Raw genomic sequence first — 12,415 nt, 5'->3', positions numbered from 1 at the left:
TTCAACTGAGAAAGGTCTAATGGCAATGTGTAAATTTTAAAATTAAATGTCCCAGTTTGTCCAAATTATCAGTCCTTTTCTTTATAAATTAAAGAAATATATTTCACAGTTCATTAAAATAATCTTCTGAATTTTACTTTAGCTAATAAGACACATAATTTTGAGGATTTTCTCCTTTTATATTTAAAGTACTATTGATGCTAATCACAAGGATAATAAGAAAGTACAATAGTGTTCTGATGGAAACAAAATAATTTTAGAGTATTTTGATATAAGAATTTCAAAAAATGACATTTAGCAACAAAATGATAAAATATAATTTAGAGAACAAGTATAGCATAAGCTCTCTGAAGGTGAGAATCACATTTGTTCACCATTAAATTTGTACCACCTAGCACGCTTCTCAGCACATAACAATTATTAATTAAATATTAATCCAATCGGTAAATAAATACCCCTCTAAAAGTGCTTATAATTCTAGGTAAGGCAAAAAAGAATCCATGTGGGACACATTTCTCAAACTAACAATATGACTTGTTGGAATTACTTTCCCAAGTATAATCTATTTTTTATTTGTCTGCCAGCCTTTTTTAATGGTTACCCTTCTCTAGGGTACATTTATTAAAGGGATAAAAAAAAAAAAAACCAAGCCTCATGCAAATACACTATAGCATGCTTGTTTTGCATTTTCATTTCCAGAAACATTATTTCCATTAATCTATTATCACTTTACCATATGATTAATAAATATGAATTTCATACTGACAGTGTAATATACAAAACTGATACATGGCTTAAAGTACACATTAATCAAGACTTTGATCTTTTATGATAAATTTAGATCTTTACATAAAGATCTTTTCATAACTAAAGCTTTAATCATACTGTCATATGGAATTATATCTTAATTATGCAAGATTCTAAGTATTTGATTATGTACTAAAGTAGATCCATACTTCAACTGATACATCCAAAGATGTAAAACAGATAAAAAATACTTTTATTCCAAATCTGCACACAATTCAGATTCTATGTGTTGTAGACTACATAAAACTTTCAAGGAGGACAAAAAACTTACTTAATAAACAGTACAAAACACTGATTTAAGCCTACAAAATGAAGTTGCTTAGGCATTTTTGTTCCAATCGATTTTTAAAAGAAAAGTGTGCACATAATGGTCACTTCATATAAAAAAATTCAGTAAAATCAGAAACTGAAAAATTACTTAAGGTGGGGAAGATGCAGGCAAATTTAAAGGGCACTTGAGTAATCCACAGAAAGTGAAACGTATTCAAAGAGAAAAAATGCCTAAAATGTTTTAAATGTAAGTGAAATACCAAGATACAGACTTGCTGACATTCTTTGGGGGACTGTTACAACTGAAGGTAAATGGTGCAATCACTTTAATTTAATAAGACCTCTCTTTTGTTATAATAATATCCTGAACAGGTATAAGAACTGATGAAAACTTAGCAAAAAGGTTCCTATGATCCGTGGTAGATTTATTAAAAGCAGTGACACTGTGTTATTCACTAATGACTTCTCTTGAAACAACTACTACAGATGCCATATTTTAGATTTCTCAGAAAAGACTGATGGTATCAATAAAAATTGATAATGCTTAATTTGACTCTATGTAATACAATTAACTTTCTAACAGAATCACTATATTACTTGGAGTATAGCCACCAAGTTTTCTAAGGAACAGTATCAGATTTATGATATCTGAATGTTCAGTAATTGATAAACCACTGGCAAATAAGTTTACAGTAACTACAGGAAACTCACCGAGAATTAGGATATTATATGGGGATATCTGTAGTTCCAAGTAAAAAAATGATGCTTTTACAAAAGGATAATTGACATACAGTCATACTGGTATTTATTGAAATCAAAGTAAATAGTTTTATTGTTTGAGCCTGTATTTAATTTTTTATAAAGGCTCTTACTTATTAAAAATCCAAGTCGTGTCTTGAATCTAGATTTGGAAAGACAGAAAATAAAAGAACTTTCTTATTCATTTAGAGGACAGAAACTGTCAAATGTATGCCTTCAATTGAAGCATAATATAAGCATCACTCTTGAATACTAGCTTTATCGCCTTTTCATTTACTGCCCTTTGAAAAATCAAATTTGGTTAATTTGTTCATCCATAATGGAGACTTCTGATTCAGCTGGAACAAAGGAGAACCAAAGGAATCCCCAATAGTACGGGAAAAGAAGTTCTTGATGCTATGTTTTACCTCAGCTGGCTTGCCAACACCCACTACAATCAATTTGCCATCTTCTAATCCTACAAGAATATGGCTGTATTCTTTGGTTACACAAACACAGTGGATAGGCATCCGCATGGCTAATGGATTCATGCTGAGATTCAAACTAGAAAAGAAAGAAAACACACACACATAATTACATGGATACATAACGTATTCATGGAATTTAATACCTGGAAGATAATTTAATGATCACCTGGTTCTCCAATCTAATTTTACAGATGTGTAACTTAGATTCAGAAAGGTTGAATGGCTCACACAAGGGCCTACATTATAGCATTACTTAAAATACTTAATCTATCTTTTCTCATTCTCAACATCTGTTTTTCTTCTAACTATATATACAACCAAATATATATATATTTTTTCTTCTAACCAAAATCTTCTCACTAAAAGATTTTCATCTTGTTGATTAAAAAGCTAAAACAGTGTGCGTGTGTTGGGGGGTAAGGTCAATAAAATCGGTCTATTTGCCTTGTCTTAGAAGATATATGTATAAATATATAATATAAAATAATACATAATATTTAAAACCATAAATATATGGTTATGATATAAAAACATAACTCAATTATGGAAAATATCCATGGCTTTTAGGATTACAGAATGAAGAATCCTCTGAAGTACATACTGTGTTTAGACTAACCTGCTATAAGATCTCATTCATTTTCCTGATTTGAGATTCTCTTAATAATACCCTGAGTAAAACAAAATGTTGGAAAGATATGATTCAAATAGGGATTCAGTGCTCTTCCACAGGAGAAAGAATGACAAAAATGGGAAGGGACATACAAAAACAGGGACGGGTGTTGGTACAGAAATGATTCTGACATGAATGTGGTAGGATAGAGCACAATGGATCAGGAAATGATTTATAAGAAAGGTTTGGGGGGAAAAAAAAGAAAAGAAAAGAAAGGCTTGGGAGGGGCCAAGATAGTTTCAGTAGTGTAAATAAGCCACAATAAATTTTTTAAAAATGGAAGAAAAGAATGTATTTGGGCATAACAAATACAAATACAGGAAATAACAGTGCTTTGTATACATAAACTAGTAAATACGAAGAATACAAAGCTCAAAAACGTATCCACTACTTAAACATCCTTTCCCTTCACTTTAATAACAAGACTCCCCACCCATTTTACACACACATACACACAATCATGAACACATACATTAGTCTTAAAAATACCTTAGTTTGTTTTACCCCAATTAAAAAAAAAATTAAACCCTAACTTTAGTTTGTAAAAATTCAAACTATAATTTAACAAATTTCCAAATCCATAATTGAGGCTTGGCACTATGAAATTTTTTTTCTGTTTTTTAAAAAATTTTACTTGTGGTAAAATATACATAACATAAAATATCCTACATTTAAAAAATGTACATCTATATTTCACTTACTTAAAGAATTAAACTTAAAGAATTTCACTTCACTTAAAGAATCCAGAAATTCTTTAGCTTTCTCAATTTTTTTCAGAGTTACCAAAATAAAAGACATGTTCATAATAAATGATAAACCAAAAGATTAGAAATCTTTGATTCCTGATTTCCACTCTAGGCTGAAAGTATTACTACTTTTTCTTTTCCTTTTTTTTTTTTAAGATTTTATTTTTAAGTAATCTATACAACCAATGTAGGGCTTGAACACACAACCCCAAGATCAAGAGTCGCATGCTCCATCAAGTGAGCCAGCCAGGTGCCCTATTACCACCTTTTCTTAAGTGAGATTTCAACAATTCTTTATATTTACCTGTGGAGATCTCTTATGGACAGGAAACCTTGTAAACTGCCTGTGATAATGTGTTCTCCAGTGATACACAGATCTGATATTTGTTCTGTCAGGACTTGAGACCCTAAATACTTGCCATTTACAGAAAACAGATGTAGTGCACTCTTATCCTATAAAGTTAGATGAAAATAATTTAATGATCTCAAAATTTAATGATTTAATAATTTCAAATTTAATGTTGAAATAAACATACAGTTATGTATAAAGAGAGTGTGTAGACAATATTATTAAAGTGATTTTAAATCAGAAATAATTTCATACTTTAAGAAAATATTTAATAACTAAATAATTGCTAAGTAAACAATATTAAACAAGAACTCTCACCCCTCCAAAAGAATTAAAATCTCATCCAGTCTAAAAAACCCCGCATTCTTAACATAAAACAAAAAGATTCTCTTAACTTTTTTTAAAGCTATAAGTTTTTTTTTTAATTTTTATTTAACGTTTATTTATTTTTGAGAAACAGAGACAGAGAACGAGCAGGGGAGGGGCAGAGAGAGAGAGGGAGACATAGAATCTGAAGCAGACTCCAGGCTCTCAGCTGTCAGCACAGAGACTGACATGGAGCTCGAACCCATGACCTGTGAGATCATGACCTGAGGTAAAGTCAGTTGCTTAACTGACTGAGCCACCTAGGTGCTCCCCCCTCCCTTTTTTTTTGAGAAAGAGGGAGAGAGAGGGAGCATGTGTGGGAGAGGGGCAGAGAAAGAGGTAGACAGAGAATCTGAAGCAGGCTCCAGGCTCTGAGCTGTCAGCACAGAGCCTGATGCAGGGCTCGAGCTCATGAACCATGAGATCATGACCCGAGCTGAAGTCAGACACTTAACTGACCGAGCCACCTGAGTGCCCCTGTAAGTTTTTTTTTTTTTTTTTTAACTTTTTAAGTAATCTCTACACCCAATGTGGGGCTCAAACTCACATCCCTGAGATCAAGGGTCTCATGTTCTATCAACTGAGCCAGCCAGGTGCCCCAAGATTCTCTTAGTTTTTAAATAGCTTTATCATGGAAAGAAAAATAAACATAATTCATGGCTTGTTTTTTCATACCCAGACTGTGCAAAAAGAATTTAATTTGGTTATAATTTCCACTTAAGTTTATGAAGTCCCACATAATCAGAAATTCTTTTTGAAATCATGCATTATATAAGTCCATATAAATCCCTAAAACAAAATAATATCTCATAAATACAGTATAATATGGAAAGGAAAAGATGGGCTTATAGATAGTCTAGCCCTACTGTATGAAACTGTTATATACCTTGAGATTGGTCTTTTCTTCAATGCTGGAATAGATGACAATATGTCCTTCCCAAGATATCGCCAAATTAGGAACAGTGAGGAGTAGAGAACTCTCGCAAGGTGGTCGTAAAGTCCTCATGTACTGACCTTTCTGAATGGTATGTATAATCACAGTGCCATCCTACACAGAAAATATTAGAATATGAAAAAAAGAAACAGAACAACACAAAAAGAAAGAGGGCCAGATAAATAAATACAGGAAAGGAACTTAGAAAATGATTATTCTACCAAGGCACATGTACCTTAGGAAAAATTCCAATCTTGAAATTTGAAATAGTCTTTTATTTCATAAAATGCCCTCTTTCCTTAACTTATAAGACCAATAAAATCCCAAAATAGAATCCAGTCTGTTTAAGTTTCTTCTTTCTGGATTAATCCTACTTCTGCAAGTCATACACAAACAATAAAGAATTTCTATGCTTTTACCAATTCTAGAAAAAAAATTATTTTTCCAATTTTAGCATATGTGCTTCTAAAGCAAGCATGAAAAGAATTTAAATTTAAATATTGTTTCACAATTTGTAGAAAAAACTAGCAGTTCTTAAAGGTGAAATCTTACCCTTGATCCTGACACTGCCATGTCAAGTTCAGTGCTGATGCCAACACTCAATACCTCATCAGTGTGTCCATACAGAATCTGAAAGGGTTTCGATGCTAAGCCCACGGGAACACCTCCCTAGTGTTAAAACATAGAAACAAAGGTAATTTTGTAGTCGGCTATTTTCTACAAAAAGGCTTATACTGTATTTAAATTGTCTAATCGCAAACGAATATTGCAAAACAAGTTCTTACTACTGCATCTATTTATAGTAGTATTCATTCTTGTGTTTTTCCTTGGATTCCTAAATTATTCCTGGAGAATTCCCAAATTCTCAGCCCCTTTTGAGGCTCTAAAACTTAAGCAAGCCCAGGCTCTGAGCTGTTGGCATAAAGCCTGACACGGGGTTTGAACTCACAAACTGTGAGATCATGACCTCAGACGAAGTCAGACACATAACTGACTGAGGCACCAAGGTGCTCCTATATGGTTTTATTATAGGAATTCCAGAATGGTTCAAGCCTAGGAGAATTTTCAACATAATACATTAAGAGAAAATAAGAGAAAAACTACAAATAAAAGAAGACAAACTGTGAAAAATAGCTAAAAAGGACATTATGGGAACTATTAGCAAAATTAGAACATGAACTGTGGATTAGATAACTATATATATTATATATTGTATAGGTGTTCTGATTTTGATAGCTGAACTGTGATTATATATAAGAATGACTTGTTCTTAGAAAATATACACTAAAGTGTTTAGGGGTAAACGAACACAGTATCTTTACTGAGAGAGAAAGAGAGAGAGGGCAAGGGCAAAGGGAGAGAGACAAAGGATCCAAAACAGGATCCGTGCTGAGAGCAGAGAGGCTGATGTGAGGCTCAAACCCACAAACCACAAGATCATGACCTGAGCCAAAGTCGGAAGCTTAACTGACTGAGCCATCCAGAGGCCCCAATATCTACAACTTTTAAATTGTTAAAAAAAAAAAAAAAAAAAAAAAGATGCTGGGAGCAAAAGACATTAGGAGAGAATAATAAGACAAATGCAAAAATGTACTATTTTTGTAACTTTTCTGTAAACTACTAAAAAGCTACCAAAAGAAAAAAAAATCAGAAGGAAAGTAACTACTTAAATATCAAAAAAAAACCCCCACAACCCAACAGCAATGTATGGTGAAATGCAACAGCAAATGGTATACTAAATGGCACAATGGTGAAGGCACTTTCATCAAAATCAGACATAAGACAGGGATACTCACTATAATTTTCTTACTCTATTACACTAGCTAATAATGTAATAAGATAAAATGAAATCATTTTATTGGAATCATTATATTGGAAAAGATAAAGACATCCACTTTTACTTTCAGATCATATGATTATATATCTTATCTACTTTGTTATCAGAAAACCTAAAAGATACTAATAATTACAAGAGCTGGATAAGAAGATTTGGTAAACCAATTAGATAACTGTATCGAAATCAATAGCTTTTTTTTACACTAGCCATAATCATTTAGAGTAAAAGTGATTTAGGGGTGCCTGGGTGGATAGGTTGGTGGTTAAGCATCTGACTCTTGATTTCAGCTCAAGTCATGATCTCACAGTTCATGAGACTGAGCCCTGTGCACTGGGCTCTGTGCTGATAGTGAAGAGCCGTTTCGGGATTCCCTCTCTCCTGTCTCTCTGCCCCTCCTCCAGCTTGTGTGTGCTCTCTCTCAAAATCAAAAAGAAGTAAAAGTGACTTTAAAAAGTCCCTTCAAAATAGTAATAATGCAATAATCAGAAATAAACTTAAATAGGGGTGCTGGGGTAGGAGACACCGGTTAAGCGTCTAACTCTTGACCTTGGCTCAGGTCATGATCTCATGGTTCGTGAGCTTGAGCCTCACGTTGGGCTCTGTGGTGACAGTGCAGACAGAGCCTGCTTGAAATTCTCTCTCCCTCTCTCTGCCCCTACCCCACTCCTGCTCTGTCAAAATAAACTTAAAAAAAACTTTTTTAAAGAAATAAACATAAACAAGTACAGAACCTAATGGAAAAAAATAATTAAAAGATTTTGTTGAAAAACATTAAAAAAAGAACAAAAACAAATATGGAAAGACATGTCCTATTTCTGGATAGGAATGATTATAAAAATGCCAATGCATACCAAATTAATATATAAATTAAATATAATTTCATCAAGATTAAGAGATTTGTGAGGAAGATATGGTTAAAATATTTTTTAAGTTCATATGGAAGAATAAATACTAATATAAGACTAGCTGAGAACATTTTTTATAAAGAAACATAGCGAGAGGAGATTTGTTTTACCAAATATTAAAATGAAAATATTTTGGTGTTGCTATAGAAACAAAATGGCGAATCTAGAAGAAGATCCAATTCAGTAGGTAGTCATTTATGCTGGCATAAATGACTTTCCACTGAAAGTAAACATAATAATACATTTTAATATTCTATATTATTATAGAATATATATTACATACTCTATATATTCTATCCTATATATCTATTTTTTTTTTTAGTTTATCTTTATTTTTGACAGAGAGAGAGCACAAGCAGGGGAGGGGCAGAGAGAGAAGAGAGGGAGACACAGAATTTAAAGCAGGCTCCAGGCTCTGAGTGGTCAGTACAGAGTCTGATGCGGGGCTTGAACCCACGAACTGCGAGATCATGACCTGTGGTGAAGTCAGACGCTTAACCGACTGAACCACCCAGGCGCCCCTATCATATATATCTATATATTATATACATAATACTCTTATTCTCTATTATAAAAAGAAAAATTAATTACCAAAGGATTGAAGATTAAAATGTAAAAAAAAAAAAAGTTAAGAAAAATATTATAAGAAAATTTTTAGGTAATTATTTTAATAAATTTGAAGAAGAAAGCCTGTCAAGTAGAAAATCTAAAAGCCATAAAAAAGACACTTTACTTCCTTGAAGCAACATCATAATGAGTATAATATGGCTGATAAAAATTATAAATCTGTAATTTCTAGTAGTCCCACCAGAAAGGAAGATTATTTAAATGTGTAACTAACCTGTTGTATTATTTGCCATATCATACATGTAGTGTCTCTCGAACCAGAAATCAAATGTATTCCACAATAATCTGTAGCTAAACAAGTAACAATATCTGTAAGAAAAAAGGAATTACAAAAAAATGAAATGGCATGGTTTTGCTGGAACAGAACTAAAAGGGCAATTTTAGTTCATGGTCAAACTATTACTAAATTGGTTGTTCTAGCAGGAGAAATGTAGGAACGGCAATGGAAAAGCACTGGGGAAGAATAACACAGGAAACAAGCATTTCTAAACTCATGTAGAGGATCTTTCTTTGAGGTCACCCAGCTTTGAGAGTTAAGAGTACACACGGGGCAGGGAAATGTCCATTAGAGTCCTGCTAGTGGGTTAGGAGGCTTGAAATGGATCCCCAGCTAGTTTTGATAGGCCTCTCTGCTCTCTTACTCTCTCATCCCCATTTACCTTCTACTCCCATTAAGAACTGAAATCCTGTGGAATATATGCCCCTAATCAAAAAAGTACATATTACACTGCAAATTCACACAATATAAAATACATTTCTACTAAAAGGGAAAAACCTGAGCTAAGTGGCATCTCAGGAGCCACTGGTACAGAATTAGTAGCAGACTCCCATTTCCCTTTTGTAATAGGTTTATCAGGAGGAAATCTACACCATGTCTTATTCTTATACTAAAATGAACAGCCTAAGAAGTACCAGGTTAAACCACATTCAATAATTTACCTCTTTCATGCCTAACTATTAACTAAGTAATAGGGCAGGTGATGTCTTCTTCAACAACGACAGATTTTTTTTTAAGTTTTGTCTTAAAATTCTTACTTGTATCAACCAATTTTTTTAAAAAAGGCTTAGCCTAACATCTTTCAGATACTATGAAGCTGTATTTAATTTATATGGTATTTAGTATATCCCAAAACATTAAATACTCTTAAAGAAAGCATATAATGTTCATAACATTGCTCTATCAAAAAAAAGTTCACTCAGCTTCAAAGGTAAATACTAATGTTTTTTATAAGGAGGATGTACTACTTTTGTAGTTAGAAGACACAGGGAAACTTTGCTTTTTTGGGAGAAAAAAGTTAACACTTACCCATGTGTCTAATATTGTGTGAGATAGTTTTGCCTTTTGTAAGTGACATCACTTGAATGCTATTATCCCAGTGTCCAGCACTGAAAAGCAACTTTGCATCATGTGATACTATGAATAGCTTAGAAGTTATTTCCAGCCCTGGAGCAAAAGGACCATTCATACTACGCTGAGTTCTGTAAACATAATTAAATATTAGACTTTTCCATAAAAGACCATTTATACCGATATCAACTATTTTTTAAATCTCTTTAAAAAAGAAATAAAAATAAATCTTAACTGTTCAATTGAAATGACCATTAGTGAATGATAAAGATTTTCAGAAAAAATTAATCTTATTCATATTTTTCATCAAATAAAAATATACATAATAATAATCTCAAGGGTTAAGCTAAAGAAGTTGAGACTGGTGAAGGTGTGAAAAAGATTTAAATCTTGTCTTTCAAAGCCAATTTAGTAAGATTGTTGATTCTGTAAAATGTAGTATCAAACTATTAAGCACAAGAAGGATATGACAGGATGAGGAACTGGAAATCAACTCAAACCAGAAATCTACCTCATAAGCAGTTAAATGTGTATCGAACAATATTCATGAAGATAATTCTTCACTCAAACCAAAGCAAGCATGTTGGTTTTATCTGTTTCCCAGTGAACTGACTGTGAACTCAGTCAACCCAGATTTTGCAGAAAGATACAAAGAAGTAATTGCACGTTAGCATGCATACAGAGAATGAGGGCCAATTCTGACAGTTCAGCTCTAGAATTTTATTATTCAATATCAATATGCTGAAGGCATGCTTTGTGCCAAACACAAAGAGTACTAAGACCTATGTGGGATAAGAAGGAAAAAAGACATTGCTCCTAATAAACAGCTCAAATAACTCTGAGTAAGGGAAACATCACTTTAACTTAAAATGTAACCTTTGGATACTTAACAAATTAAGGTAAATAATAAATTCTTCTCATATAAATACATAAGGCTTATTTATAAACAACACTGTACAATAAAAATAAAATTAAGCCTCAAAATTATTGCTAATAATTTGTTTCCCTATGATATTATATAAGTTGTTTTATCCTTAAACCAGTATCAAGTCAGGAAGAGGGAAAGAACAAAAGAGAGAAGGAGAGAGGGAAGAAAATCTGGAGGTCTACTGTATTACTATCAAAATGACACCAATCAATCTAGTTGTTTTTCCTGGCAATAAGGTACCAGCTGCACCTGTTTTGCTTTAAATGTTCATTTACTTACTTTGGATTTGTCACAGTTTGATCTTTGATGAATGTAAAGTAATTAGAAATGTTTCTGTCATAAGGCAGCCATCCATGGGTTCCAACAACATAATTCATGCTTACTGTTATCTGGAAGAGAACATATGAAGACAAATATGAAATAAAAGATTAAAGAAAGCAGCACAGAATAACCAAATGCTCACATGATGTTAGCATTTATCATTTAGGGAGTAATGTGGGATTGTGTACTTAAAACACAAAATTCATTAGTCCTTTTTAAGATTTATTTATTATTATTTTTTTAATTTTTTTTTTCAACGTTTATTTTTTTTTGGGACAGAGAGAGACAGAGCATGAACGGGGGAGGGGCAGAGAGAGAGGGAGACACAGAACCGGAAACAGGCTCCAGGCTCCGAGCCATCAGCCCAGAGCCTGACGTGGGGCTCGAACTCCCGGACCACGAGATCGTGACCTGGCTGAAGTCGGAAGCTTAACCGACTGCGCCACCCAGGCGCCCCTAAGATTTATTTTTAAGTAATCTCTGAACTCCACGTGGGGCTTGAAATCACAGCCCCAAGATCAAGAGTCACATGCTTTGCCAAATGAGCCAGCCAGGCATCCCTCATTAATTACATCTTAATTCTTAAAAAGAGTAGTCTTAATACTAATAAAGTCTTAAAATGGAAAAAGTCATTTCTTATTTTTATCTTTTATGTTATTGCAAGAAAAACTGTCCAATGAATCTTTCTTTAATGAGAGAATTCTCGTCATTTCTCAAACTGTATTAGCATTTTAGTTGGCAGTCAGAAGAAATTAAGGGTCAAGTCTTACCATAAAAATACGACATATTATATATAATTTAGAACATAAATCAGAAGTACAATTTATGACAAATTGTTAAGAAGGTCTCTCATCTTAGTGACAGTAAGAGTGAACGTTGTTTTAAAAATGAAAAACTGGGGTGCCTGGGTGGCTCAGTCGGTTGAGCGGCCGACTTCGGCTCAGGTCATGATCTCGTGGTCTGTGAGTTCGAGCCCCGTGTCAGGCTCTGTGCTGACAGCTCGGAGCCTGGAGCCTGTTTCAGATTCTGTGTCTCCCTCTCTCTGACCCTCCCCTGTTCATGCTCTGTCTCTCTCTGTCTC

At 33.3% G+C, this 12,415-nt stretch overlaps 1 protein-coding gene across 3 annotated transcripts in view; it reads right to left on the bottom strand.

The window, feature by feature from the left end:
• Nucleotides 1–12,415, bottom strand: part of NBEAL1 (neurobeachin like 1) — a 171,203-nt gene that overhangs the window by 7,768 nt on the left and 151,020 nt on the right. For 2 of the 3 annotated variants that reach the window (XM_043577516.1, XM_043577517.1), the window contains 7 exons: nt 11,293–11,402; nt 10,044–10,216; nt 8,952–9,046; nt 5,921–6,037; nt 5,321–5,482; nt 4,024–4,172; nt 2,244–2,379 (listed from right to left, as the gene is read on the bottom strand). In XM_043577516.1, coding sequence (XP_043433451.1) covers nt 2,244–2,379; nt 4,024–4,172; nt 5,321–5,482; nt 5,921–6,037; nt 8,952–9,046; nt 10,044–10,216; nt 11,293–11,402 — 942 coding nt within the window. Of the gene's footprint in view, nt 1–113; nt 2,380–4,023; nt 4,173–5,320; nt 5,483–5,920; nt 6,038–8,951; nt 9,047–10,043; nt 10,217–11,292; nt 11,403–12,415 lie in introns of those variants that run through there. The other variant, XM_043577518.1, reaches the window with a different exon arrangement.

Source organism: Prionailurus bengalensis, chromosome C1 (assembly GCF_016509475.1).
Source record: "Prionailurus bengalensis isolate Pbe53 chromosome C1, Fcat_Pben_1.1_paternal_pri, whole genome shotgun sequence".
In the NCBI taxonomy this organism is placed as follows: Eukaryota; Metazoa; Chordata; class Mammalia; order Carnivora; family Felidae; genus Prionailurus; species Prionailurus bengalensis.
This window is presented reverse-complemented; position numbering and strand designations above follow the sequence as displayed.